Here is a 27,747-nt window from a genome sequence, read left to right on the forward strand (position 1 = left end):
AGCTAGCAGAAAATGATTTATACAATGGCCCCATCCCAATATGATGATAACACTGTAACTCAACACATTTTTGCAGCCTTACAATTATACCATTTTGATTAAATGTCCTTTTGTACCATATTTTCCTTTTCAAAATTCCATTTATCATTTCTCACCTTTTATACTTTCTAATTTTATATTTAACTTTTAGCCAAGTTGTTTAAACATACAATGAGTTGAGTTTCCTTATTATTTCTGTGATAATGGAATCATGTAGGCCAAAGTAAAAAAGAAAATAAGATACAGTTTCTAATTTTTTGCAGCTTTGATTTTAAGTATCTTATTGGCTTATATTTTACACACACACACACACACACACACACACACACACACACACACAGTTTAAAAGAAAATTCTATTGGGCCTTTCACCAGCTGCTAATTACAAACTTGTCCAAAGGAAATATAATGTGAAAAGATCAAAACATGGTATCAGTAATAATTGGCACATGAGGCAGGGAGAAGCGGCAGAGGGAAGAAAAGATACATTTAATTATGGAGGCTTATTCTAGTAATCCTTACCGAAACTAAATAATGAACGGATTTTTGATGTTTGATGAAGTTATCAAACAAAACAGAATAATGAAGAGGCAAATTTAAAATCTAGGTGAAGGTGAACTCACTGAATACTTTTTGGAAAGCTGAAGGATATTGACACTACATCTTTCTGCCACCAGGAACAGATAAAAAAAATATTTTGTATGGCCTCTGACTGTTGGATTCTTGTGTTTGTCCATAGAGACACTGTGATTTGATCTAGGATACATTGATGTGTATCCACAGAATCCTCTCTTGAGCATTTGAGTCTTTCATTTAGTGCTCTTTCTTCTGTGGCTTCTGATGAATCCATCTCTCTTCTAATTATCAATAGTCTTCGCATCCTCCCACCCAATAGCACAGTCTCTCAAGAAAAACTGTCGGGCTTGTTGTCTAACAAAATGGGCTATAGCCTTTGAAAGCTCACAGTACCATATATTTGTTGGTCTTTAAGGTGCCACAGGAGTCTTTGCTGTTTTCATTGTACTTGTCAGTCAGCCATCTTTATTAATAGTTGACAATGACAGAGCTTGCTAAGAGATCTTGGTGAGATATCCATGATAACAAGGATTTCTGAGACCACCACTTTGCTTTCTCCTTCAACGAATAATCAACCTGGATGTGTTTTTTATAGAATATGTAGGATAAAAATTGTAGTAATGTCTCTCAGTGGAAAATGATACTTTTTGCTTTGCTCATTTTTCTATGCTCCATTTAGAATGGGACAGACCACCTCAGCAGGTGAAGGAGCCAATATTCATCCTAGAACAATCCCAGAACACCCCCAAATTGGCTGACAACGTTAACCAGAAGTCATTTCTGGCTGTTGCTTTTGGATTTCTCCACCAGCTTGGGAATGGTTTGGATAGCTGGGAAACATTTAAACTCCAGGAGTGGTGACTAAGGCCCGCCTTAAACTATGGACTCAGTCCGTACTAGGGTTAAAAAGGGGTGTCGAATTTCGAATCTCCTTCGGCAGGTCATTCCATAATTTGGGTTATATAGAACCATAGAACCAGAAGGGACCCTAAAGGAAATTAATCCAACTCCCTGTTGGTGTAGGAATCCACAGCTAAAACACCCCTAAATAGTGCCCATTCAACCTCTACATAAAAATCTGTAATGAAGCTGAATGTCCACCAGCAGTTGCATGTTAGGTAAAATTCATTCAAAGAGAGAAAGGTCTACTTTGGTGTCATGGTGAACAGCTATCCATTTACATATTATTCAGATAATGATTATACAAGTATTTGTGTTTTTCCCAGTTATACTGAGAAAGTATAGAGGGAAGCAATATTGCTTCTGGGATGATTAATCCAATCACAGCCTGCTGTTAGGAATTACGTTGGTAGGGCAAACAACAGAAATTCAGTTCACTACTTGAAGCAGAAAGCCAGGTGTGTACATAGCTGTTAATTTCACCTACACGTCCCAAAGTATTTTCTAAATGGGAATTAATGTTGTTTAATTCTATTTTGCTATTGTAATGCAATGCCTATGCACTCAGAAAAGCCATTATCTTGGCACTTGGGTGCTGAGAGGGAAGCCAAAAACTAGATTTGATTATAACCTTCTGATTTCTTTGGCATCTTTCCACCCTGCTTCAGATTGTTTAACTGCTCCTTCCCCTAACCCCACTGAGTCATCTTTTATAGCAACATTCATATTTATTTATAGAGCTAACAGACCTACAGACCTCTGCCTAAAAAGAGATCTGTGGCCTCATGGGCATGGAAACATATTGGATTGCAAAAGAGGAGTCCTTGTTGATATGCAAATGTACTTCAAATTTCCTAGACTTTGCCGAGTTGCCGCATGGCCAGAGGAGGAGGGGCCAGCCTGCTAAAGATACCCCCTCCATACCATCTTAACTAAGGACAGAAATAACAAAATGCAGGCATCTTACTAACATCTCTATTTTTTCTCCTGTTTGGAATGTAACATCTTGCCTGATGAAGAAGCCAGTGGAGCTTTGAAAGCTTGCAACAAGTATATATTGTGCATTTTGGTTGGTCAATAAAGGGAATTATAACATTATGAATAGTTTGAATCATGAAAAAGGCAAATACAGGACAAGGTTCCTGTACTTTTAATAAACAGATCTTAGAGGATGAAGATGTAGCATAAAGCTCCATCGGGTGGAACTACATAACATCTCCTCCTTTACTTTCCCTCCCCCAACCCATATGGCCATTTATTGGTGATGGAGAATGGAGGTGGGTAGGCAATAGGGATTTATTCAACTATGGTGGGGTACAGACCACCCAAAAAGGGCGGTCTCCTGGCACCTGGTTTTGGTCCACAGGGAAGCCGCAGCCTCCAAACCACAGGACTTCTCCATGGACCAAAAAGAACCCACAAAAAGCGGGTTCTTCTTGTGGCGTGACATCATGTCACAACATCATAATGGTGCTGCGACATGTGGATGCTATGTGTCTGGCACGTAATGATGGCAGCGCCCATCTATACAGGGCACTGCCATTTTGACACCCTCATCACGTGCAAAGGGTGAGGGACATCTAGAAGCACTGCCCCTTGCATGTGATGAGGGCGTCCTTTCACGCCCCTTTGGACCGGGCCAAAATTTGTAGAATTGGAACTTTATGCTACATCTTCCTTCTCCAAGTTCTGTTAAGTCTTGTTATAGGAGCCTGTACTGCAGCCACTCACTCACTAACCACAAGGTTGTGAGTTCAATACCAGCCAGGGTCTCCAGACCGACTCAGCCAGGCATCCTTCCATAGGTCACTAAAATGAGTACCTAGCTTGTTGGGGGCAATTAGCATAACCTTTGTAAGCCACTTAGGCAGGCCTTTCCTGAATAGTCCCTTGGCCATCAGAAGGAAAATCAAATGCTGACCTCTGACTTCACCACAGTTTATTGAATTGTTTTTAAAGTATGTTTTATGTTTTAAATTCCACACTTTTTAATTGTATTTTTTTTTGGGGGGGGGGGGTCTTTGGACTGTATATTTTAACCTTGTAAGCTGCCCCGATTGCATTTTGTAGAGAGGCGTGATATAAATAAATTTTTTAATTATTATTATTACTTAGTACATCAGTAAGTGGTATAGAAATGTACTTGGTATTACTATTGCTATTGCTTTTGCTAGGAGCCCTAGCCTATAGTCAACCTGGCATTTTAACTGTATGTGCTGGGCTCAGAGAGCTATCTATCTCTTCTATTCCCTACAACACAGGGATGGAAAGAATATTTGAAAATATGTGGAAAAATGGTTAAAATGTGTTTCTCAAGTGTCAGTAAATCCTGGCAAAGAAAACCTTGGATTGACAACAATCTTTGGTGTTTTGCAGTTTTCCTACACTGTAGAAATAAAGCCAATTGACACCACTTAAACTGACATGACTCTGTCCTACAGAATCCAGGGATTTGTAATTTGTTGAGACAATCTCTGGGAGAAAATCCCTATTAATTTTGCACACAGTAAATCTTTGATTACAGCATGTTCTGTGCTGTTTCTTGCACCAAAAGTGCTTTTTTTTCCTTAACAAAAAACAAACAAACAAAAAAACAAAAAAACCCACACATATGAATTTTGGTCAAAATAAGTCCTAAAATGTAAATAGTCTTCAAAAATGACACAGTTTTTGAAAACCTTTCCCCATAAAATTGCTAAAATTACTCTTTGCTTCTGTCCTTAATTTAGAATTAAATTCCTATTCAGGTGAAAGCAGGCAGATTTCAAAGGCACATTTGTTAATTTTCTTTCTGCTCTTAAATTCTTTCATTTTCCACTGGGGGCTGCATCAGCTCTGTAAATGGAAAAAGAATGAAAATTAATTGCAAAAGTGACCAAGCTTCCACTCATGATTTTGTTTTGAGGAATGAGGGTGGGGTGGGTGAAACAAGATACAGAGGGGGAACAGAAATTGACTGGTTTGGGGTGGGGTTTGGCAGGGGATATTGGCATAGCAGCGGACACAGGGACTGGAAAAAGAGGGTCACACAGAGGGTACAGGGTACTCCTGCTTTTTAGGCATGGTGATAATAATGAACAACATCCTTCCTGTGCATCAGCTTTTCAAATGGAGAAAAAGAGCATGGCAAAGAATGGCTGCCGGGATCACCCGGCAGCCGCGTTGCCGCCAGCTGGAGCGCCGCCGGCTTTGGGGGCAGCTCAGGCATCGAGGTGCCCCAGCATACCTTGCTGGTGGTGGCCTGGATTTTCATTGGTGGCCGGTGGGGCCACGGGTGGGCCTTCCGGCCAGAGGTCGCTCTGGCCAGAGGGCCTGATTTCTATGGTTGCACCTTCCGGTCCTCCAAGGCAGCGGATTGGGCGGCCTTGGGGGGGAGGAGCGACCTTGTCGGGCCCCTCCCTCTGAACAAGGGCCTATATAAGGTTGCGTGTCCCAACAAGCGGGGCCAGTTTCGCTCAGCTCCCCACCCTCCCTCCCTTGGGTTGGTGTTGCTTGTCACAATCGGGGGCGGCAGCATAGGCCAGGATCTGGGTGGGATGTTCTCCAGGGCTGCGGAGCACTGGAGCGGGAGTCCTTAGGGACCTGGGTACGCTGAATGGTTACGTATGGCCATTGCGGGGGCCATTACGTTATTACGCGACTCAGTGATATTTATCACACTATACTCTTAAAGTGCTACTATTCCACTTTGCCTCCGGGGTGTTGGTTGATTGTTCCAGATACTGACCTCATGCTTTGGGCCAACCCTATGCTGTTATTGCTGCTTGCAATTAATAAAGTTGTGGCCTTTCTCCCAATTATGCTTCTGTCATTATTGTGGCGGCACCCCTCCTAGGCAAACATTGCAAAAGTGTTGATGTATTCAGTTTTCTGACTGGGACAAGAGCATTTATTTTAGACTTCCATTCCTTTTCGCTCTCTCTATATACAGTGTTCAGAGATAAGTGGTGTTGGTTTAGGTAGCAAAAATGACACTATCTAGACAAAACAGAAGTATCAGTAGACTTGGAGGAAGGAACCCTGAGATGTGCTGAAGAAGACAATTTTGGGAAGAACGGAATTGTAGGGTAACTCCCTCAGCCCCATAAGGACTGTCTAGATATGGTTTGTGAACATAGAATGTTAATTGATTTTTGAGGGGGGAGTAGGGAAAGAAGAGTGAAAGACATTGAGGGGGTGGAACTGAAAGGAGCTTGAAAAGCAGCAAATTTTGTTCAATACTGTTAAATCATTGAAAAAGCACAGCTTGGCCTGGTGTTCCTGGCTGAATAGATATTACAAAGTGCTTTTTTCCCTGAGGGAATCTCTACTCAAATGAATGTTCACAAACTTCATTTTGATTCTCAGCTTGACTATCAGGCTCACTTCTTGCTCTGTTTGTGGTCCATGCTCTTTCAGCAACCTTTCAGATATCATTTTTTTAAAAAATTATTGGCCAAGCAGCATTTGATAGAAGTGTATCATGTAATCACATTTCACTCATTCTATCTGCAGTGAACAATGTCTAGACGATTCCCAGAGTTTGTTGTTTAGTTGCAGTGGTTGAGATTTTGATTTGCACTAATGTCCGCCACTCATCAGATTTTACTGATCTATGGCTCATTGTATCTTTGGAAAAGAGAGCTGGAAGATGTGCAGCCCTTCAAGTGTTTTTGGATTTCAGCTCCCATCAGTTTCAGGGAGCATAGCCACCGATGTGGGATACTGATAGTTGTTGTCCAATAACATCTGGAAAGTGAAATGTTCTACAACCCTACCATAAAATTGAGAAAGTGCTGATTTTACCTGTAGTCATGTCATGTGCCAGTGGGAAATTATCTTACTGTGTAAAATTATACAATGAAAGATGATTTCCCAGTAGCTGACTTTTACCACGTGTTAAAGATGCTGGTATTCATCCACACAAAGCTCTTTACAATTGGGCCAAAAAAAGCAAATACCTCCATCACCCTTTACATCATGATTACATGTACTGTGACCACATACAAGTGAGGGAATTGGATTATCATGGCAGGTCTCACCTTTCACCTATGTGGCTTCATGCCATCAGTTGTAGAGTTCCTGTACAATTACTGTATATCAAGAAGTCCTATTCAGCCATTTATGAAGATTAGTGAATCAACCTGCAAGAAAGAAGGAAAGCTAACTTTGCCTTCTCAGTTTCTAGTTGCAGCACTCTCCTCACTATAGTTGCATTAATGCTGTAGAAATAATGCACTTTGATACCACTTTAAGTGGTGTAGCTCCATTCTATGGAATCCTGGGATTTGTCAAATTGCAAGGTCTTTAGCCTTCTCTGCCAAAGAATGTTAGTGCCTCACAAAACTACAAATCCCAGGATTCTGTAGGATGGAGCCATTGCAATTAAAGTGGTATCAAATTTCATTTCTCCAACATAGATGAACTCCTAGAGAGTGTTGTATGAGAGGTTCCATGCAATCAGAAGCCCTGTCTTCTACAGATCTATGCTTATTGGAACCTCTCCTGTTCAGACACATTGCTCTTCACATGAGGAGAGCAACAGTACTAACAAGAAATACAGCAGAGCTAGCATGTTCTCCCTTCACATATTCCATCAACTTGCTTTAAATAATATCTGAATTTAGCTGTAGTGACTGCAGACACTTGATTGAATTGTGGGAAGAATTGTACTTGTTCCCATGATCCTATTCTTCCTTATGCACCTTCATCATATGTTCAGTGGCTGTGTGGAAATGCAACCCACCCACAGATGTTATTTATTAAATAAATATTTAAATAAACAAACTATTTTTATCAAGACATATGGATGAAGTTCCTCCCCAGATCTGCTCTGAGATGAAACTATCTAATCATAGAAAAGTAGGGTACCAACTAAAGCACCACAATTTCATATAAACTAAACTGTGACATATCGAGTTAGACCATTCATCTCTCTGACTGATTCTCTGCATTTACTGACAGCAGCTCTTCAGCAGTATTCCCTAAGCCTGCATGGAGGTATTAGAGATCAAATCTGGCTCCATCAGTGTATAGTACTTCTCTTCTAAAACTGAGCTATGACCCAGTCAAATATGGCCAGTTGGGATTCCAGCCGTCTCTTGAACTAGAGACTGTATAAAAGTGTATAAAGGTGTGTTTGTTGTTATTTAGATGGGACTGCATACTGATAGACACCAAAATTACATTCAGTAGTCTCATCTGTATTAAAATGAACCTGTTCATGGTTCACTTAGCATAAGAACCATGGATCTTTTAAAAATTAGTCTCACCATTGATGGCATGTTATTGCAACACAGAGTCTACTATATGGAAAGTTTAACTGTTGTCAATTATTTTCATTCTGTTTAGAAGATCAAGAAGACAAACTGAAACACCTGCACCAATTGACTGTCAACTAAGCCAGTGGTCAGAATGGACTGAATGCTTTCCTTGTCAAAGCAAAAAAGTAAGGCTCCAGTTTACTATATTCAAGTATTCTTAATTTCTGCCTGCAGTTAAAGTAGACACTTGAGTCAGCATCAAATATTGTGGCTGCATTGGATGACAGACGTAGGTTCACCTCTCTTAAGCCCACAGAAATCACTGAGCGTAAACTCTAAAGCCAAGTTCATATTGGTAGTTGGCAGAGTTTTAAATTGCAGCAGCATACTTATGCTGATGGTCGGAGACTTCATCTGCACTGCAGAAATAATCCAGTTTGACACCACTTTAACTGCCAAGGCTCAATGCTGTGGAATTTTGGGAATTGTATTTGCTATGGCACCAGAGACCTCTGACAGAGAAAGCTAAATGTCTCCCAAAACTACAGTTACCAGAATTCCATAGCATTGAGTCATGGCAGTTAAACTGGTGTCAAACTGGATTGTTTTTGCAGTGTGGATGCAGCCTGGGTTTCTATTTCCCCCTACTGGGTTTGTGTGTTGCAGAAAGATGTAATGGATACTTCTTCCACAATATCCCCAACAGTACGTACATCAGTGCAACCCTCAGTTTTGCTTGGATTAAGCATCTACTGGATTCTAGACAGAGAACCAGCACGACGTAGTGGTTTGAGCATGGAGTACAATCCTGGAGACCAGGATTAAGTTCCCTACTCAGACATGGAAATCCACTGGGTGACCTTGGGTGAGTCTCACACTCTCAGCCCCAGAAAACTCCATGATCGGTTTGATTTAGGGTTATCATAAGTCAGAAACAACTTGAAGGCAGACAATAACAACATGCACAGAGTAAGTGCCAAGTTCTTCCCCAAATGAGCTGTTTGTTAAATGGACAATTTTCTTTTTAAGGTGTGTAAATACTCTGAGGGACTTGAAAAACCCCTGTACACCAAGCTTTGTTGTAATCATGCTTTGCTACTGCTAACTAAAATTTCATTCCTCCACGTTCCATCACTGTGCACTTCAAACTGTGCTTTAAGTAATTTTTACTGTCTTGATAAAGGCTTAATTTGTTTTACATTTTTAATGCCTAAATAATTAATGTTTCCTCTTACTAGGTTAAATTATTGTATAGATCTGTTTTATTGCCTCTTAATTTTTAATTCAAATTTTATCATTTTAGATGTATAATTCATGAAACATCATCATGTCCCCCCCCCCCCCCCCAATACATGTTATAGTACAGATACAGAACTTTGCTGCAACCATCCAAATATAATGGACACATGTGTATTGGCAGCCACTGGGAAAAAGTGGAATGTGAGCCAACAAGAGGGTGTACTATAAATCAAGACTGCGGAACTGATTTTAAGTGTCAAGCAAGTAGTGAGTATGACTCCATCAAAGATGTATTAAGTAATGCAATGACCATGTTCTATACCACCAACTTCTTCGAGCAGCATACTGTTCACAAGAAGGGCAGTTCATGCAGCAAAACTGAAATAGGTTGCAATACCTCTCCTTGGACATTCTGGGATTGGGTGAAATGAATATGGACAGAAAGAGAGTGTGCAGGTTCTGAATCCAATTCTGGATTAAAGTACTTGGGGCCCTTGAGAAGTTCCAGAACCAGAGCTCACTTTCTGCATGCATGTGGGCCTTTTCACCGTAGGGCCAGTTCTATGTTTTGGCATTTGCATTTGCTTCAAGGTCATAGTCAAAATAGAAATTAGTTTGAGATAACAAATATATGCTTGTATTAAACCAGTGGCTTCCAACCTTGGATCCCCAGTTGTTTATGGCTACTGACAAACTGCACAATTAATGCAGTTTGATACTGCTCTAACTATCATAGATCCATCCTATGAAATCTTGGGATTTGTAGTTTGTTATGTCACCAGAGCTAAATATCTTATGAAACTGCAAATCTTAGAATCCCTAAGCACTGGGTCATGGCAGTTAAAGCAGTGTCAAACTGCATTAATTCTGCAGGGTAGGTGCAGCTCATACTTCCCAGAAACCTTGACAATGGGTTTTCTGGGAGCTGACATTCAAAAGAAGAGAAGAATTAAATGTCTCCCTTCATCTGCTGCAGCCCTGATCTGGATCCAGACACAACTTTATTCTTGTTATTAAAAGCAATGGGCATTTCACATTGTGTGCATGTTTCATTTTTTCCTTAAGTGTTGCAAGTGACTACATCTCTGTTGTACACCACTTTGACAAAATTCTTTTTGGAGAGCCCGTGTGGACTAGTGGTTTGACTGGAAACCAGGGTTCAGTTCCCAGCTCAGCCATGAAACCCACTGGGTGATCTTGGGCAAGTCACATACTCTTAGCTTCAGTGGCAAACCTACTTTGAACAAATCTTGCCAAAAAACATCCCATGATAGGTTCACCTTAGGGTCACCATAGCTGAAGGCACACAACAACAACAACAACAACAACAACAACAACAAATATAACTTTCCAAAATACTAAAGTGAAATAGATTTCACTTATTTGTTGATGTGAGCCAAACTCACATAAGCTGACCCTGCATTCCGGATATGGAAAAGCTGTAGTTCCTAGTAGCCTCCTTGGGGAGTACAGGACGATTATTGATTGTGTGCTTCTACATCTGAGTTTGAATGGAAGTCACAGGCAAAGATCTTTCTCCATTTTTCAAGGACACTTTCTGCACCAGTACACTAACACACTAATGTGAGGAGAGGAGAAACTGTTTCTAAGGAGAAAGATGCATGACTATTGCTGCCTTAGAAAAGATATTGAAACAAACTTCCAAAAATTCTTTTTGAAAATTCATGGTGCTGACCCATTCTATAAGTTGATGGGTTTTGTTTCTCAGCAGCAGCAACTTTGAAGTGCACAGCTGCTTTTCAAGACCATATGCATGGATCACAACTGCATCGTGGGACTGCTGACAAAGTGAACCTGACAGGAAGAAGCACAGATTATATTTATAATCCATTATTTAGATCTGAAAAACTGCCCAGATAAAGTATTTTTCCAGTTGCACTGCAATGGCAGTCAAAAGGGGACATGTCAAAATCCCTGCAACTAACTTTGTGGGCACATTTTGAACAATACACTTGCATTCATTTGCAGGGATTTATAAATCATCAGCATCTGAACAGATAAGGCACACGGTTTCTTGTCCTAGGGATTCTCATTATTAGACAGGCATAGTTCCCTAAAATAATTTACTACCTAACCAGAGTCCAGTCTCTCTTATTAGTCCCAACAATTTTTAAAGGGTTTGAATTATTTTTTCTGAGCCCCAAATGCACATTGGCTCAGGAAAATGACATGAGGGTGTGCTATCAAAAGTCCCAGAGTAATTATTCCTTCAGAAACCAACATTCAAGATAGATCCTTCAAGCTGTTTTCATGCAGATCCTATTTGATAAGCAGAGGGAAGTGTTGCCCCAACCTTTCCTGCACACTCCTCCCAGAGGTTAATATTTATTGGTACAGTGTATGCTAACTAATGCTTGGCTACTGAATTAGATGTGTGACCACCAGCCTGACCCCAGGTGAAGAACTCTGATAGGTAGTATCAACAAGTTGCAAAATAAGATCCATTAAGGTCTGAGTTGTTTCTGAAGTCATATAGTTCAAAGTTCCACCTGTTTTTCACTGGCGCTCTTAAGATGCTTCAAGTAAAAGTGTGTGATGGATTGTTGGGGAGGAGGGAGAGAGAGAAGGACATGGTTCATCACTTTGCATACAATACCTTTTTGCAACATCTGAAGAGCAAATGAAATGCCACGCTATACACAGAAAGCCACTTTCCTCATCAAGATATCCCTCTTAGAATAGTCTCCATAAATGCTTCTGTCTCTGCTTAAAGGTGATAAAAGCGCAACCTGAGCAACGACATGAAAGATCTGCTCCAAATTATCTGTCTGGATTTCTGCAAGTGACTATTAACTCTCACCTTATCTAGTTAGACCAAACATGGCCTCTAGAAATAGATAGCAAAAAAATTAATCAATATCTTCACCGCAGGTCGCTGCATTAAACGCCACCTTGTATGCAATGGAGAACCTGATTGTGGGGATGAGAGTGATGAAGCTGACTGTGAGGATGCTGAATCATCCTGTGATCATATGGACCCAATCCCAGGAGTTGCAAGAATAGCACAGGGGTGAGTTATAGATCTTTACCTCATACCATAATTCTTTGTGCTTAAATATCAGGGACATTATTCCTTTTAAGCCATCCTGTGCCATGCTAAGAAATACAAAGTTTACACATTCTTACCTAAATGGTGGAAGCAGGGGAATTCCATGAATATTATTGCAGAAGAGCTATCCTTTCCCCTTTTATATCAAACTACTATTTATAGAGTTGAGGTCAACAATAACAAGGCAAAGTTTTTCAAATGAAAAATTCAAAAATATTTCTGGGTATACACAAATTCATCAAGTGTAAAATCTCCAGGTTTTTCAAATAATAAGTTCTTCAGGAAGAAAAACTTGTTAAAAATGAAAACAAGATATTTATAATTATAATCAGACTTTAAAGGAAGGTGTTTTTTTTCCCTGTCATTGTATACAAGGCAAAGAAAACTTTGCATTCTATTCTAATCACCTTTAAAAATATCAAATGAATTATGCCTCATTATAACTATTACATATACCAGAAGGGTATATGCAAATATAAGACATGAAATGAATAAAACAACACATTTGCAGTGACATACTAGAAAGGGGAAAGGTTTGAATCTAAAACTGAGGCTGCATCTGCACTGCAGAAAAAATCCAAACTTGACACCACTTTAATTGCCATGACTCAATGCTATAGAATTCTAGGAATTGTAGTTTTGTGTGACATTTAACCTTCTCTGACAGGAAGCTCTGATACCACAATAAACTATCATTCCAGACCTCCACTGCAATGAGCCATGGCAGTTAAAGTGTGTCAATCTGGATTATTTCTGCAGTCTGGATTCAGTGAGATCCTGGTTTATACTCTGGCGGTGGTGGTGGTGTTCTGTCAATTTAGCTTCAATTTATGATGGCCGTATTGACTTCAAGGTCTCTCATTCATAGGGTCGTCATAAATAAAACTTGACTTGATGGCATTTAACAATAACAATCAATAAGAGTGTACCATGAGCCCTGGATAACAAGAGCCCAGCTCAGGTCTTGTAAACTCAGGTGCATGGCTTCCATTATTGAATCGTTTCACCTTTAGTGCAGCCTTCCTCATTTCTTGCTGCCTTCCACTCAATATTATTACATTGTCCAGTATATTATCTCAGCTCATGATATGTACAAAGTACAATAGCCTCAGTTTGATCAGTGACAGTCAATTTTTCAAGCAGTGTGTAGCAGAATAACTGGGGGTGGTGATGACAGGAAAGCTATCTCCATCAGTAGATCAAGCTGCTCACTCAGACCCCGAGCAACATAGGACCCATCTGTATCACTGCCCCTCTCCTACACTATCGTAGTTCACACCTTGGCCTAAGAATTCAGTTAGTAAATCCAGGTCAGGGATGGAAAGACTACCTAAAAATATTCAGAAAATGGACAAAAAATGTTTTGGGAAACACTGATGAGACGAATCCTGGCATGATGAGAATCTTTACAGTTCAGGGGTTATTCTACACAAAATTCACATGTGGTTGTGTGGAGAAAACAGCAGTCTCTGCATACAAAATAATATTTCAACGCAGGACTATTTATTCCAGCATAGAAAATGTTGCTTTCAACACAGAAAAAAAACCCAACAACCTGTAAGTGAGAATTTGTTTTGCATTAAACCCATGCATGATTAATTTGTATAGAAAAGAGAATATTCTACACAGAAAATGGCATTTTATATGAGGAGTTAATAGTTTTGCATTGAAATATTATTTTCCATACAGAAAATCCCCATTTCATGTGAAGAAAATGCTGTTTTCTGTATAAACCACAATGTGTATGTTGTGGCCTAAATAAGTCCTAAATTCAAAATAGCCTTTGAAAACTGCATGGTTTTTGAATACTTTTTTGCAGTGGGAAGAAAATGGCTGAAATTATTCGTTGCTACTTTCAAGAAGAAACTTAGTGAATTACATCCCTAAACCAGGTATCTGTGAAGGTTGATTTAAAAAGACATAATAGAAGCAGTGTTGCCAGAGTGAATTTTTGGACCAGCTGAAAGTCACAAAAAAATAAGTAGTTTTGAAGTTTCATAGATCTTATTTTCAGATAAAATGCTCAAATGAAAAAGACTAGGGAGGAGACTAAAGCATGTTGTGTTTATATGACTTAGTGGACATGGCTACACCAAAATATGTGATTTATTTGCCCTGGGGAGAGATGATTTTATACCATTTGAAAGTGGTCCTTTACTCTCTGAGGGTTCATCTGCTCCAGCCTCTAGGTAAAGCTACCCAATTTGGCTTCTATTGACTTTCTTTACCTAATCCAGTATCTAAAATTATCTCTCACCATGTCAATATAAAGACTGCCTAGTTACTCTCTGTTTTCCACTGATAAAGGAACCTGTAAACTTCATCCAGGCTGGAGTATACAGAACAAGTTTGTATTTTCCAAACTAACTTTTGTGTCTTCCCTTGCTCCCAGTGTGCTTAGTGGCTACATCAGGTGAAACCTAATACCATGGCATCACTAGACAGCCTGCTCTGAGTCTCTTCCTTCTTCACTACATTTTAAGACACATAGCAACACAGCTCTAAGATTAATTCTTTCTCCCTTTCCAACATATGTTTTAGTAACATCTTGTCTAATTAAAGAGATCTCAAAAGCTTGCACACGTATTTTGGTTTCATGGTTGTCCTAATAAAGTTATTACCCCAATGTAGACCTTGGAATTTGTCTTATAGCCAATGTGGCTTTTTTGCTTTGAATTTGAAGTTTAAAACGGTAGTTCAGGAGGAGTCTTAAGATGGTGATTGCATGTTTATTCAAAAGTAAATCCTCAGTGTAATTTATTTTCAAACTTACTATGTGCATAGGATTACACCATAAATTAGCAAAAACTGTCAAATGCAAAAGATTTTAGATTGCACCAAAACATAAAGGGATGTTCTTCCTCTGGAAATATTAAAAATCAACAATAATTCAGATTTGCCTTTGACCATGATAATTTCTTAAAGCAATTAAATATACCCTAAAATATGCAAACATTGCACATGCAGATCTGAAGAACTGCTGAAGTTCAAATATTCCAAATGAGAATGGTGTTTAAGAATTGATTCTGAATTTGGTAGTTGATATAAAGTTGCATTTGACAGAAGCATACATGTTCTTTACATATTCTAAAGAGTAAATACCAGGTGCTGTAGGCTATATTTCAGAGGAAGGAACTGGCAGAACCACCTCTGAGTATTCTTAGAAAAAAAAACCTATGATATTTATGGGGGCACACACATACACATCCTTTTGGGTTCATCTGGGCTTACACTTAGGTAAATGAGTAAAGAATTGCAGATGTAATTGTCTTCAAAGAGAGCCTTCTGAATCACCCTCCATCTGCCTAGCTTTCTTGCTATCTTTCTTATCCACCTTCCTGGAAAAGAATTCCATGAACCTCAAAAGCTTGCTTAAACCATTTATATATTTCCGCTTGGTGTAACAGAGACAATATGTTCCTGTTTTGATTTCACTGCAATCTCTCTCTCTTGCTAATAATAAGGCTTTCCATTAATCCAACAGCACCTTTCTCTTGAGGTGATAGCTTCCTTTCATTTCGAGAATGTGCCTATGAAAAACACTCTGGAAGAGTTGGGGAAAAAAGAATGCTTCTCAGAAGAAGCAGACTATACTTACATGCCTGTTCATGTGTCTCTTCATTAAAGATACAATATCCTTACACAAGATGGAGCAGAGATAGTGTACGATCCTACTTACTATGGGGGGCACTGTGAATCTGTCTATAATGGAGATTGGCGAGAAGAGAAGTATGATCCTGTATGTGAGAATCTGTACTATGGGGATGATGAGAAATATTTTCGACAGCCATACAACGTTCATTTTTATCAATTTCTAGTAAGTATTTGTAAGCTGCTGTTGCTTTTTCTGGAGCAGGACTGCCAGGGGGTTTTCAGGGCTGTCCTGGTGGGGACTTCAGGAAGAAGTTCCAGATCTACATGAGACCCATGGGCTGCACTTTCTCTGCTATAAAGTGACATGCCTTCAAAAACAGGGTTTTGGCCTTGAACCTGGCATTCTTAAGTCTCTCCAGTATTACAGCCTTGGAATATGGTTGGTATTAATGCACAGACTCCAGGGATTGTGGAGTTCTTGAAGAAGTGTGTGTTGTCCTATTGTTGGAGCTAAGCTCCAGAGCAGACAATACTAGCTCCAGCTCAACCACCTGTGGTTAATTTGACTCCCTTTTCAATATAACTGTAACTATTTTAGAATTCAAAGATATAGCTGTGTCAGTATGTAGAATCAGTATGTAGAGAGATATTGTAGCACCTTAGAGATTAAGTGAAAGAAAGAACGTGGCAGCATGAGCTTTCATAGACGTCAGTCTACTTCCTCAGATTTTTTTGGTAACTGTTTCAGTTACTTTTGTTGTTACAAATGTGTGGCCTGGGTGTGCTTTGTACCACACACCAGTAGCTTGTATCATTCTGGTGTTTTAAAAGGTAACTTAAAAATTACTTTTGATCAACAAGAAAATATAAAGGTTTTTTTTTAAAAAAAGTGGTAATTGTAATGACTATTAATAACTTTGTGGCTCTCTTGGGACTCAAAACTGCAACAAAATATTTTCAAAAAGCAATTTCCCATACTCTATGGGTAATCTAAAGTATCTTGGTCTGTTTAACTTGTTTGTTTCCCTTTTTATTTCAGGCCTATGCTGATTCTGGTTTTTCCACAGAGTATTTTGATAATGCCAGGGACTTACTGAATGCTGTAAAAAAAGACACCTCTTGGAATGCTGGTTTCACAGTTGGCGTAGGTTTTCCAGACACACCTATTACTTTAGAACTAGGCTTTAGATTATCAAAGGGAAAAGGAACCCTGAGAAATACTACAGAATATGCATCAAAGGTACAGTAATGACAAAAAAACACTGTCCTCCATTCTTGTTCTTTTTGCTGAATAGTCCACTCATTCCATAATGGATCACACTGTATTCCCCATACCCACATTCCCCTGCAGATACAATAATAATCATAGCTGAATTAGTTCATGTAATTGCATATGTCTGATGATTAGGAATTCTATTTGTTTTCTGTATTACACTGAAGCAAACAGTATAATCATAGTGGAAATGATATTGAATTATTATGCAAACGACTGTGTGCCTCCCCTACCCATCCTCTTTCATAGTGACATTAAATATAAGTGTTTTGAGTGTGGGGGGTGGAATAGGATGAGAGAACAAAAGTAATAGTTCATCAGCAATAGTTGTCTTTGGAGAATAACGGGGGCTGTGTGGGTGTGTGCACATGCATGTGTGTGTTTATGATAAGAAATTGCTTGCATTATAGCAAACTACAAGAAGCTTTTATTTCAGTAATGGTTTAAAATATTGTGGAAACACAGAGATATAAACAAAAGTGGTTTTGACAGTGGTGTATGTTTGCTTGTGTTTTTGTTGAACCGATGAATAATTTGTTGAGGGCAGAAACATTTCCAGAAAGAAGAGAGAGGAGGAGTGAATACTTTGTCTGCTGTGTACAAAGTCTGAATCATCCACACTGAGTTGCATTTCTTTTGAATCTTGTCTAGGTTTCTAGGGTGGGTGGGCTTTAGATGACTGATGTAACATCAGCCTTCCCAGTTCAATTTCCATATTCTGCAATATCTTCATTTATCATGTTGCATTTTCCCATAGTCAACATTCATTGACTATGGGATAATGTCACTGTTTCCAGAAAGAAAAACCAGTGGTGGGCTTTTTGCATTTTTTGTGCAGAAGAAGGATTCTTAGTAGACATAACTTGTCATTTAATCTATTTCTACTGTGACATCTTCTTCTTTTAAAGGGGGAAGAGTCCTGTTTTCTTTTCCATGTGGCCTTCCTGAGAGGAAAGGCTCTAAAGTGACATGAGATCACAGCTGTGAACTCCAGTGAGCTCATATTTCAGTCTGGCTATGTTGCTTTGCAGAGCCAGCATGGTGTAGTAGTCTGAGCATTGGACTATAATTCTGGAGACCACGGTTTGATTCCCATTTTGGCCATGTAAACCCACTGGGTGACCTTGGGCAAGTCACACTCTGTCAGACTGAGGGGAAGGCAATGGCAAACCTCCTCTGAACAAATCATGCTAAGAAAAACCCATTTTAGGTTCACCTTAGGCTCACCATAAGTCAGAGATGACTTGAAAACACACAACAGCAAGAACAAGTTGCTTTAAGTGTATCCTGATGAAGTAACCGGGGATTAAACAGAAACATAAAGATTTGTCTTGCCATGATGGGACAAAAACGAGTGTTCTTTTTTTATTTGCAGAATTTAGGATTTATCCGTGCTCGTACCAAAGTACAAACAGCCCGTTTCAAGATGAGACGAAACAATATATTCCTAGATGAGCACATGCTTCAGTCTCTGATGGAGCTTCCAGATCAATACAACTATGGAATCTATGCCAACTTTATTAATACGTATGGCACCCATTTCATGACATCTGGAACCATGGGAGGTATCTTTGAATACATCCTTGTGATCAACAAAGACGAAATGAATAAAGCAGGTATGCATATTTCATTTACTCTGCCTATGAGGGCATTAGAATCTAATCTTCTTGTAAAGCCCATAAATACACATCAAGCATATTGACCAGCAGGAGGTTGCAATTTGTTGTAATGACCTGGGAACCTGCGATCACTATTCAATACGCTTGTTCTTTGTATTCAAGAGGGTAATGAGCTTAAATTCCCAGATGAATTTCCTGGAGCTAATATACATGTTTCCTTATAGGTACAGCAATAATACAGCAGTGATAACCCCAGGAATTTCTTCTCCACTAGATAAAACCAGAGCCTTGAAAACTTGCCAGAATGCAAAGTACACAAGGCAGCATCCTGCAGGCAGACCTAGATAAACTCAAAGGCATTTGTTCACTCTGAACATGTAAACAAACTATGCTTTATACTTGGCATTACATCTGCCATTTTGCATAGGGTGGCTTTTAAGCTATGGAAAGACATTCTGGCTTTCAGTAAATGAAGATATGTAGGAAAGCACAATTCTGCCTGTGAATCATATTAGGTAATATAAGCATCTGCAGTTATTTGCTTTGCACAGCAGTGTATGGATAGTGCAAGCATAAAACCTTCCAATCATGAATGGGAAATGTAGTACTATAATAACAACTCTGCTACATTAACCAGATTGTTCTCTTTTTTTTGGGGGGGGGGCATTCATTCTGCTATAAATACCTATGCCTTCTATGATAACCATAGTCATTGGTCCCAAATTCTCCTCCTACAGTTCTTGTACAGCAATTGCTTCTGGGATTCTCCTATATGTCCCCCACTATTTTAATTAGATCCTGAAGAGAGAGTGTGCTACTACCAAATTAATGTCATAAGAAAATAATCTGGCTATGATGACGTGGTTGTTGAAAGTACCTCAAATCATCCTCTACCCACCCAACAGCAAAACCCACATCTAGGTTTTGTTCCATTAACTTCTTGTGTGCAGATGTGCTAAGACTATTATGGCATGTGGTTCTCCTTTTATGGATTGGAACATGTAAACATTTTGTAATGACTGTATGATTTTGCAATCTAAGGTAGTAGCCTTGAAAAAATATGTGACCCGGGAACCATCAGAGCTTTTTTCCTGGTACTCATAATGAGTGCACCAGAGAGCAGAGAGATAGGAAAGATAGGATGATCAGTAAACTCCTGGTATTGTGTTATCAATGTCCAAAGCACTTCTTCTGAAGCCAGTCCACATGAGCATGTCATATTAAAATGGATTGGCATCCAAATCTGAGAGGAATGAGATTTTGTTTGGGGGGGGGGAGGGGGACTTATTTATCAGCCATTTTCTCTTATAGAAAAAGCTTCCCATACAAAAGTCTATACCAGGGGTCGGCAACCCCCGGCCCACGGGCCGGATGCGGCCCGCGGAGGTGGCAGAACTGGCCCCAGCCCGGTCCTGCCGCCGCTGCCACTGCCGCCGCCTCCTCCTCCTCCTCCTCCTCCTCCTCCTTCACCTGGGCCACGCGACTGCATTGCACTCCTCCTCCTCCACCGCTCGGAGGAGGAAGAGGAGGGCCGCGTGGCCTGGGGCAGAGGAGGCAAAGGGGGAATTCCCGTGCCACCCTCCCCACCTCCTTGTGCGGGCCCGCGCCACCCTCCCTGCCTCCCAGCACCACCGCCCTCCTTCTCCTCTGCCTCCTCCGCCCCACCCCCAGGCCGCGCGGCGCATGGAGGAGGGGGGAGGAGGAAGAGGAGGAGGGGAGGAGAAGAAGAAAGAAGAGGAGGGGGGAAGCAGAAGGAGGAGGAGGAAGAGGAGGAGGGAGGAGCAGAAGGAGGAGGAGGAAGAGGAGGAGGGGGAAGCAGAAGGAGGAGGAGGAAGAGGAGGAGGGGGGAGCAGAAGGAGGAGGGGGAGCAGGAGGAGGGGGAGCAGAAGGAGGAGGAGGAAGAGGAGGAAGAGGAGGAGGAGAAGAAAGAAGAGGAGGAAGAGGAGGAAGGAAGAGGTGGTGAGTGGCCAGAGGCCTCAAAGTTTTTTAAAATTTTATTTTGGGTGCTTTTAATGCTAACAAGTCTCCCTTGTTTTGACAGTGATAGTGTCATGATGATGATGATGATATGAGTCAGCTTGAGAGGCATGCACGCACTGTTTCTGAAGCCAAGAGAGTGTGACTTTCCAAAGTGCCTTTTCTGTGTGTTTTTGATTCTTTAATGGTGATATTGATATCAGAAAGCCTCTGAGGCAAGGCCAATGTAAATTGCTGTGATTTTTACAAACTCATGCGCAGTGAAGAAAAACCACAGTCCCTTGACCAAGTACAAACTTCTGAGAAGTACACGTGGTGCAAGAACTGTGAAACCACCTTGACATGTTCAATATGCATAGCCATGTGAACCCATCATGTTCAGTGTGAAACCCAAAGAGTTTGGTTATGCAATAAGCCTCTGAAATATGCAAGAGGTCATCTTAAGTAAAGCCATGTTCAATGCCCCAGTGTGCTGTTTGGAATTGGGGGGGGGGGGGGGTGTTGGCCAGAAAGGGAAGTCCATTTCTGCCATCTGTCTAGGAATAATGCCCAAATGTCCTCCATTTTGATCATGCCTAAGAAACATGCATTTATATTAACATCTTTAAAAAATCATCAAATTTTTTCGCATGTCCTCCATTTTTAAAAATGTGTCCTCCATTTGAAAATTTTGTCCTATATTATTTAAGTATTTAATTATTTATTTTTTGGCTCCCCCCCCCCCCCATTGTCTGGGGGACACCAACCCAGACCCCGGCTCAAAAAGGTTGCCTACCCCTGGTCTATACAACCTCTTTGAATACCATTTTGATTGTTTCAAATGTTTAATTAGTGGAAGCCTGGTACAAGATTGTATCCAACCCTGCATAACTGTTAGCAACTGTCACATCTCTGGTGATACTGAAACCACAGCTAAATATACATTGTCAACCTTCAAGAAATTGTGGCTCTTCCACAAATAGTTTCTCTGAATTTAAAACTTGGAAATCTTAATCAAATCACATTGTTATTACTGTATCAAGTTTCCCTGTCTTGGATTGTGTATGACTGCTGAATGTTCTCATGGGTAGTCTCTCTTTCTGCATCTTTCATTCACACAGGCGCGTGTAATAGTGCTTATCATTACCAGCATTGTTTCTGACCTTATCACAGGTTGGAAGACCTGTTTATCATGGTTTTTATTGTCTGCCTAATGAATTTTGCCGAGGGCTGTTTCTTGTAGGAACCAGAGCCCCATAACTTGATATAGAATTCTTTTGAAGATAGCTTGTTTTTTTGACTCCCAGCTGGGTCAAATAGCTTAGAACCTAGATAAGAAAATATATTATGGATACTGATGTACCAAGATATACAAAAGAATATGTTTTAGTGCACACCACATTTATCTGGGAGCATTTGTTTCAAACAGGAAAGCTGGCAATGCCTTCCTGCCTACTCCTATTCCTAACCACACAGAGAAACGATATCTTATTTGTGCAAGGTCTTCTATGATGGAAATCTATGTAGTAACAATGCTTCTGAGTTGCTGTGGCCATGGAAATAGGTGGCTGCATTTTTTGCTAGGATAAAATCACAATCCTGACTGATGACTGTAGTAGGATCAGGTTATTAATGTATCTGTCTTTAATCTTTATGGGAAGGTATATTTCCTGGACTCAAAATCTGAATGATAAAGAGACAGTCTTGCTGAGAAAGGCTTCAGGAAGCATACTGCCAAGTGAAGAGGAAGAATGAATTAGCAACATCGAGACATAGCCATTATTTTTACTTTATACTTTGCTTACTGTATTTCAGAAATTAGGTGATTTATCACAACAAATGCAGCCCTGCTATAAGGAAGGGGGAGCTGAAGTTCTTAAACAGACAAAAAATGTGTCCCAGAAGAGAGATAATTTTCACTTTTATGTAGGATACTTGCATAATTTCCATCTATAGCACAGACCATAAAAAAGTGGATGCATTTATCAAGCTTGTCCTATGGTTAAGTGCTATGTTGAGGAAGGGGAAGCATATCTGTGGCTCAATGAATGTCAGCCCTTTGCTTCTCTACAGCCAGAGTCTGAAAGCAAATGTTTTCTCCAGAATTATGGGTTTGTTTTCCTTCTAAGAATACTTATGATGGATGCAACTAATATCCAGCATGGATTGCCTGATAAAATACTGCAAAATCAGCACAGGGGCTTGACTGCCAAGATTCACCTGGACAGTCAGTAAATACCTACTTGCCACATTGAAACAACAATCCTACATCCACATGCCCCAGGAATAAGCATCACTGAACTCACTTGTACTTACTTCAGAATAGAAAAGGTTAACCAATGATAATTGCAGCCAGAGCTTGGAAGTGTCACTGACTTGACACTACCAGATTGCCCCAGCCAGAATGGGCAACCTGGCTAAAAATTCTAGTCCAAAAAAGTAACTTTTTGAGCTCTGGTTATAACTGATAGCAGGAAGCATTTGATTTTTTTTCTGTGTTATACTGTTGGCCCTCCATTTTTGTAGGGGATCCATTCTACCCCCCCCCCCCGGCGTGTAAAATTGAGGGCTCATGCATGTTAAAAATAGCATCTGTCACCCCTTCATGGATTTCCAAGGTCCTGGGTCTGAGATCCGTGAGTTGGGAGGGGCAACGGTACAAGATCCAGCACACTGTTAGGCCATTTCATGCGGCCTCTATGTCAAATGTGGACCTTGACGGTCCTGGGACATGGTGGCTAAGCAGTTAAGACTCCTGATGATTGCAAGATTGGCAGGCTGTCAGGTCAAGGCCCAATTGCTGTGTGGCAGAGTGAGCTAACATCCCTAGTCCCAGCCTAGCAGTTCAAAAGCATGTAAAAGTGCAAGTAGATAAATAGGTGCCACTTTGGTGGGAAGGTAACAAGTTTTTTCTGACTTATGGTGACCCTAAGGTCATGGTAGGGAACAATTATTGGGAAAGATGAAAGGTTCTGTGGTGGTGTGTTTAAAAGCAACAAATTAGCTAGTTTTTTTGAAAATATTTTTCATCATGTTTGTAGAACAGGGGATTGGTTGATTGCTGGACTGTATTTCAAATAAACATACATATTTTATTTAACATAATTACTCTGCTAATCATGAGCAAATAGAATATGTTGCTTTCAAGAGCAAAACGCCTCAGTTCCTGACATAAAGCTGCTTCCTGCATACATAATGGTAGCTACCAGGGAATTATGCTTAATATTCTTCAGCATAGACTCCAAACATATAGACAGAAAGAAATCTCAGAGGTGCAAGTGGGGTTCAGAAAAGGAAGAGTCGGTAGGTGTCACATTGCAAATATATTATGGTTAATGTAGTGCACCAAAGAATTCCAGAAGAAAATCAACATGTTTTTATAGACTATTATAAAAGCGTTGACTGCTTAGATCATGGAAAGCCATGGATTGCTCTTAAAGACATGGGAGGACAACTACCTTTGATAGCCCTGATGAGAAATTTGTACTTAGAACAGAATATGTGTTACAATAGAATATGGAGAAACAGAATGCTTTCCAAAGGGCAAAGGAGTCAGGGAAGGCTGCATACTATTACCGTATTTGTTTAACATGTATGCAGAAAATATCACACAAGGAGCAGATTTAGATTCAAAAGCAGGAGTGAAGCTAGGAGGAAGGGACATCTAAGATATGCAGATGATATCAAATATTATTAGCAGAAAATATCATAGACTTGGAACAATTATTAAGGAACGTCAAAGAAGAAAGTACAATGGCAGTCTTACTGCTGAACATAAAGAAAACAAAAATAATGACCACAGAGGTCAGACCAAAGGCTCTGAAGACACATTTATTCCGACTAGCATATCCGTCTGACTCTCTGTAGTCACTATTCTTGATAGATTTGCACATCATTGACTGATAGATTTTTGGCCGTGTGTTTTTATGTATACTGAGATATGTAGATTTTATATTTTTAACCTGTATGTAACTATATTCTTGTTGTACACTGCTTTGATCATTGGAAAAGCGGTATATAAAGCATTATTATTATTATTATTTACATAAATTCAACCCAGATAATGAGGAAATTGAAATAGTTAAAGATTTTCCATACCTTGGATCAAACACTGATCAGAACAGAGACTGCAAGCAAGAAATCAGAAGAAGACTAGGAATGGGAAGGGCAGCTATGAAAGAACTAGACAAGATCCTAAAGCTATTGTATTCCCTCTTACCATGTCCAGATAAGAAGAAAATCAATTTGTTACAGATGCAATGCAGGAGAAGAGCGCTAAGAATACCATGGACAGCCAAAAAGACCAAAAAAAAAAAAAAAAAAGATTTTATAACAGATCAAACTTGAACTCTCCCTGGAAGCCAAGATGACAAAATTAAGGCTATCATATTTTGACCACATCATGAGAAGGCATGGCTCATGAGAAAAGACAATAATGCTAGGGAAGGTTGCCAGCAGCAGAAAATAGGGAAGACTGCATGCCAGATTGCTAGGCTCAATTAGGGAGGCCATGGACTTGAGTCTGTAGGACCCAGGCAGAGTAGTGCAGAATAGGGGGACTTGGAGATGTCTCATCCACTGGCTTGCCATGAGTTCTGATCAACTCAAAGGCAGTTAACAACCAACAACAACCAGGAAAAGAGTTTTCACAGTAATTCATACCACTCATGACATTTGTGATGTAATTCCACTCCACCTTTCCACTTTGATGCTAATGTAAGTAGCATGGAGATGCCAGATTAATACCTTCCTCTTTCATCAGGCTTTAGGCTTTGGCCTAAATCAGTTGGTTCAAACTAGACTAGATCTGAGCCAGCATGGTATAGTGGTTTGAGCATTGGACTCTGGAGACCCCTGCTCAGCCATGGAAACGAATTGGATGACTTTGGGCCAGTCATACTCTCTCAGCTTTAGAGGAAGACAATGGCAAACACCTGAACAAATCTGGCTACGAAAACCCCATGATAGGGTCACCTTAGAGTCAGCATCAGTCAGAAATAGCTTGAAGGCACACAAAAACAACAGTAACAGCAATTATGCCTTCATTGAGAACTTATATCAACACTTATGTATGTTTTGTTGACGCACTTAAACTTTTGTTGACCTGCACCAGTTGAAACTAAGAATTCAGTTTACACCTTTCATTTTATTCCTGGCATTTGACATCACTTTAATAATTCAACACTAGAAATTTAAAATCTTGCTTTTTTCCCAGCTATTTTACTTGTTCTTACCATAATATTTGGGATTTCATTGATTGTCCTTCTTTTTATATTTTTAAACTGCCCCAAGACATTGCCCATTGGGTGGTATATAAGTTTTTAAATATATCAATGAATAGGCTAGTTTATTTTAGATAAGAAAGGAAGTTGTAATTCACATGATCTGGAATTTTCTTGCTTTCATGCAGAATTAGCAGCTATTTTTCATCATAGCTATTAGATGCATTTTAAATATAATTATTATTCCTGTGACACCTGCAAATATATTTTATTTCTTTTCTTGGCAGCTAAGCAGGGTCAGCCCTATTTAATACTTGGATGGGAGATGTCAACAAATACCAGGTGCTGTAGGCTATATTTCAGAAAAGGGAATAGACAAAACCACCTTTGAATATTTCTTGCCTAAGAAAAGCCTATGAAATTAATGGGGTCACTTTAAGTTAACAGGTGACTTAACAAATAGAAAGACAGACATACAGAAACACCCTGGCATCAAAAAAGGTTTGGACCTTCTGGTTGGCACCAAGATTATCTTTTTCTTTCAGAGAAAATCATTTTTGTTTTATGGTTTCATTGCAAAAAAACAAAACAAAAACAAAGTACAATTGATTGGTGATTTATATTTACACAGAAAAAGCCTTTCACTTATTATGACTAATTAAAAAATTAAGACCACAAATCCGTATTTGGATCATATTTAGCTCCTTGGAATTACATCAAATGGTAAGCAATCTTTTTGGCTCCTTCCTCAGGTTGCCAATATTTTGTACAGTCATCATTTTGGTGTTTCCATCATGTACCATTGATCAAGCACTGAGCCACCTAAAACTCCCTTGTGGCAACCAGTAAGAAATTCTATCGACAGGCCCTTGCTGAAAAATAATTACTTAACAGGAACAATAATATATCAAATAATCAAACTATAGTTCAACTTTAATTTTATGGCACTTGAACAGTGAGAGAAAGCAATAATTCCTTTTGCTTACAGTAAATAAATTTCACTCGTTTCTATTGTTAACATTTGTGGGATAGTTAAGTACAAGCAATTGAATACTATTGGATTTATTAATGGATTGTCAGTGGGGAGCTAATGAATATAAATTCAGCAATTGAGAGAGTTGGTTCTATTAGTTGTAGTGAAAGAGAGACCACATTTTAACTTTATTGGAAGCAGTGCACATGAATAAAGAGATAGAAGTTCTAACATCTCCAAACAACATCCTTGCCACATACATTTCCCCAAACCCTGTTCAACCCAAACCTTGACATAGAGACTTTTAGGACTCAAAAAGCATTTCACAGAATCTGATGCAACCATCTCCCAGATTATTTTTCTGTTAGAATCTGAAGGAATTTAGGTTTGCTGTGGGACCACCTGATTTCTGTCTGTTGTGGAATGATTTTGAATTCAATATATTTCCAACAAATTGCACAAATGATGGCTGTCAGAACCACACAAGATCCAGAATACAGAAATGTTGGCATAAGCAAGAGACAAGCAGTGCTCCTCATTCTTCCTAATTTTTCAGCGGTGTGTTTGCCAGCATTGTTGGTTTCCATTTTGAAAATTGCCTAAGCACATGGTGGCCCTTGAAGAAATGGGAGACATGTCTCAACATGTTGAAAAGATTATTTTTACCAGTAAAAAAGCCTGATACATTTTGCCCAGTATATTTTCTCAAGACCTAAGGGCTGTCTGACAGTGGAACACACTCCCTTGGAGTGTAGTGGAATCTCCCTCCCTCCCTCTTTATACAGAGGCTGGATGGCCATCTGTTGGGGATGCTTTGATTTGGATTTCCTGCATGGCAGAAGGGACGTAGCTAAGGGGGGGGGGTTCTTAGGGTCCAGACCCCCCCCTTCCATTAGAAAAATGAATAGTGTGTGCTGCTGCGCCGCCGCACCCAAGCCCCGTTATAATGGTGGCACTTACTCTGGACCCCCCCCCCCCTTCCTAAAATCCTAGCTACGACCCTGATGGCAGGGCGGTTGGACTGGATTATTATTCTATGATTCTA

General features: G+C 39.8%; 1 protein-coding gene across 1 annotated transcript in view; it reads left to right on the forward strand.

The window, feature by feature from the left end:
* C8A (complement C8 alpha chain) overlaps window positions 1–27,747 on the forward strand; it is a 43,428-nt gene that overhangs the window by 234 nt on the left and 15,447 nt on the right. Inside the window, exons 2-7 of the mRNA XM_089515251.1 lie at window positions 7,845–7,941; window positions 9,118–9,262; window positions 11,888–12,026; window positions 15,693–15,882; window positions 16,699–16,899; window positions 18,308–18,548. Coding sequence (XP_089371377.1) covers window positions 7,845–7,941; window positions 9,118–9,262; window positions 11,888–12,026; window positions 15,693–15,882; window positions 16,699–16,899; window positions 18,308–18,548 — 1,013 coding nt within the window. The remainder of the gene's footprint in view (window positions 1–7,844; window positions 7,942–9,117; window positions 9,263–11,887; window positions 12,027–15,692; window positions 15,883–16,698; window positions 16,900–18,307; window positions 18,549–27,747) is intronic.

This window comes from Sceloporus occidentalis, unplaced genomic scaffold, assembly GCF_023333645.1.
Source record: "Sceloporus occidentalis isolate IW3139 unplaced genomic scaffold, rSceOcc1.0.p SCAF_3, whole genome shotgun sequence".
NCBI classification, from domain to species: domain Eukaryota; kingdom Metazoa; phylum Chordata; class Lepidosauria; order Squamata; family Phrynosomatidae; genus Sceloporus; species Sceloporus occidentalis.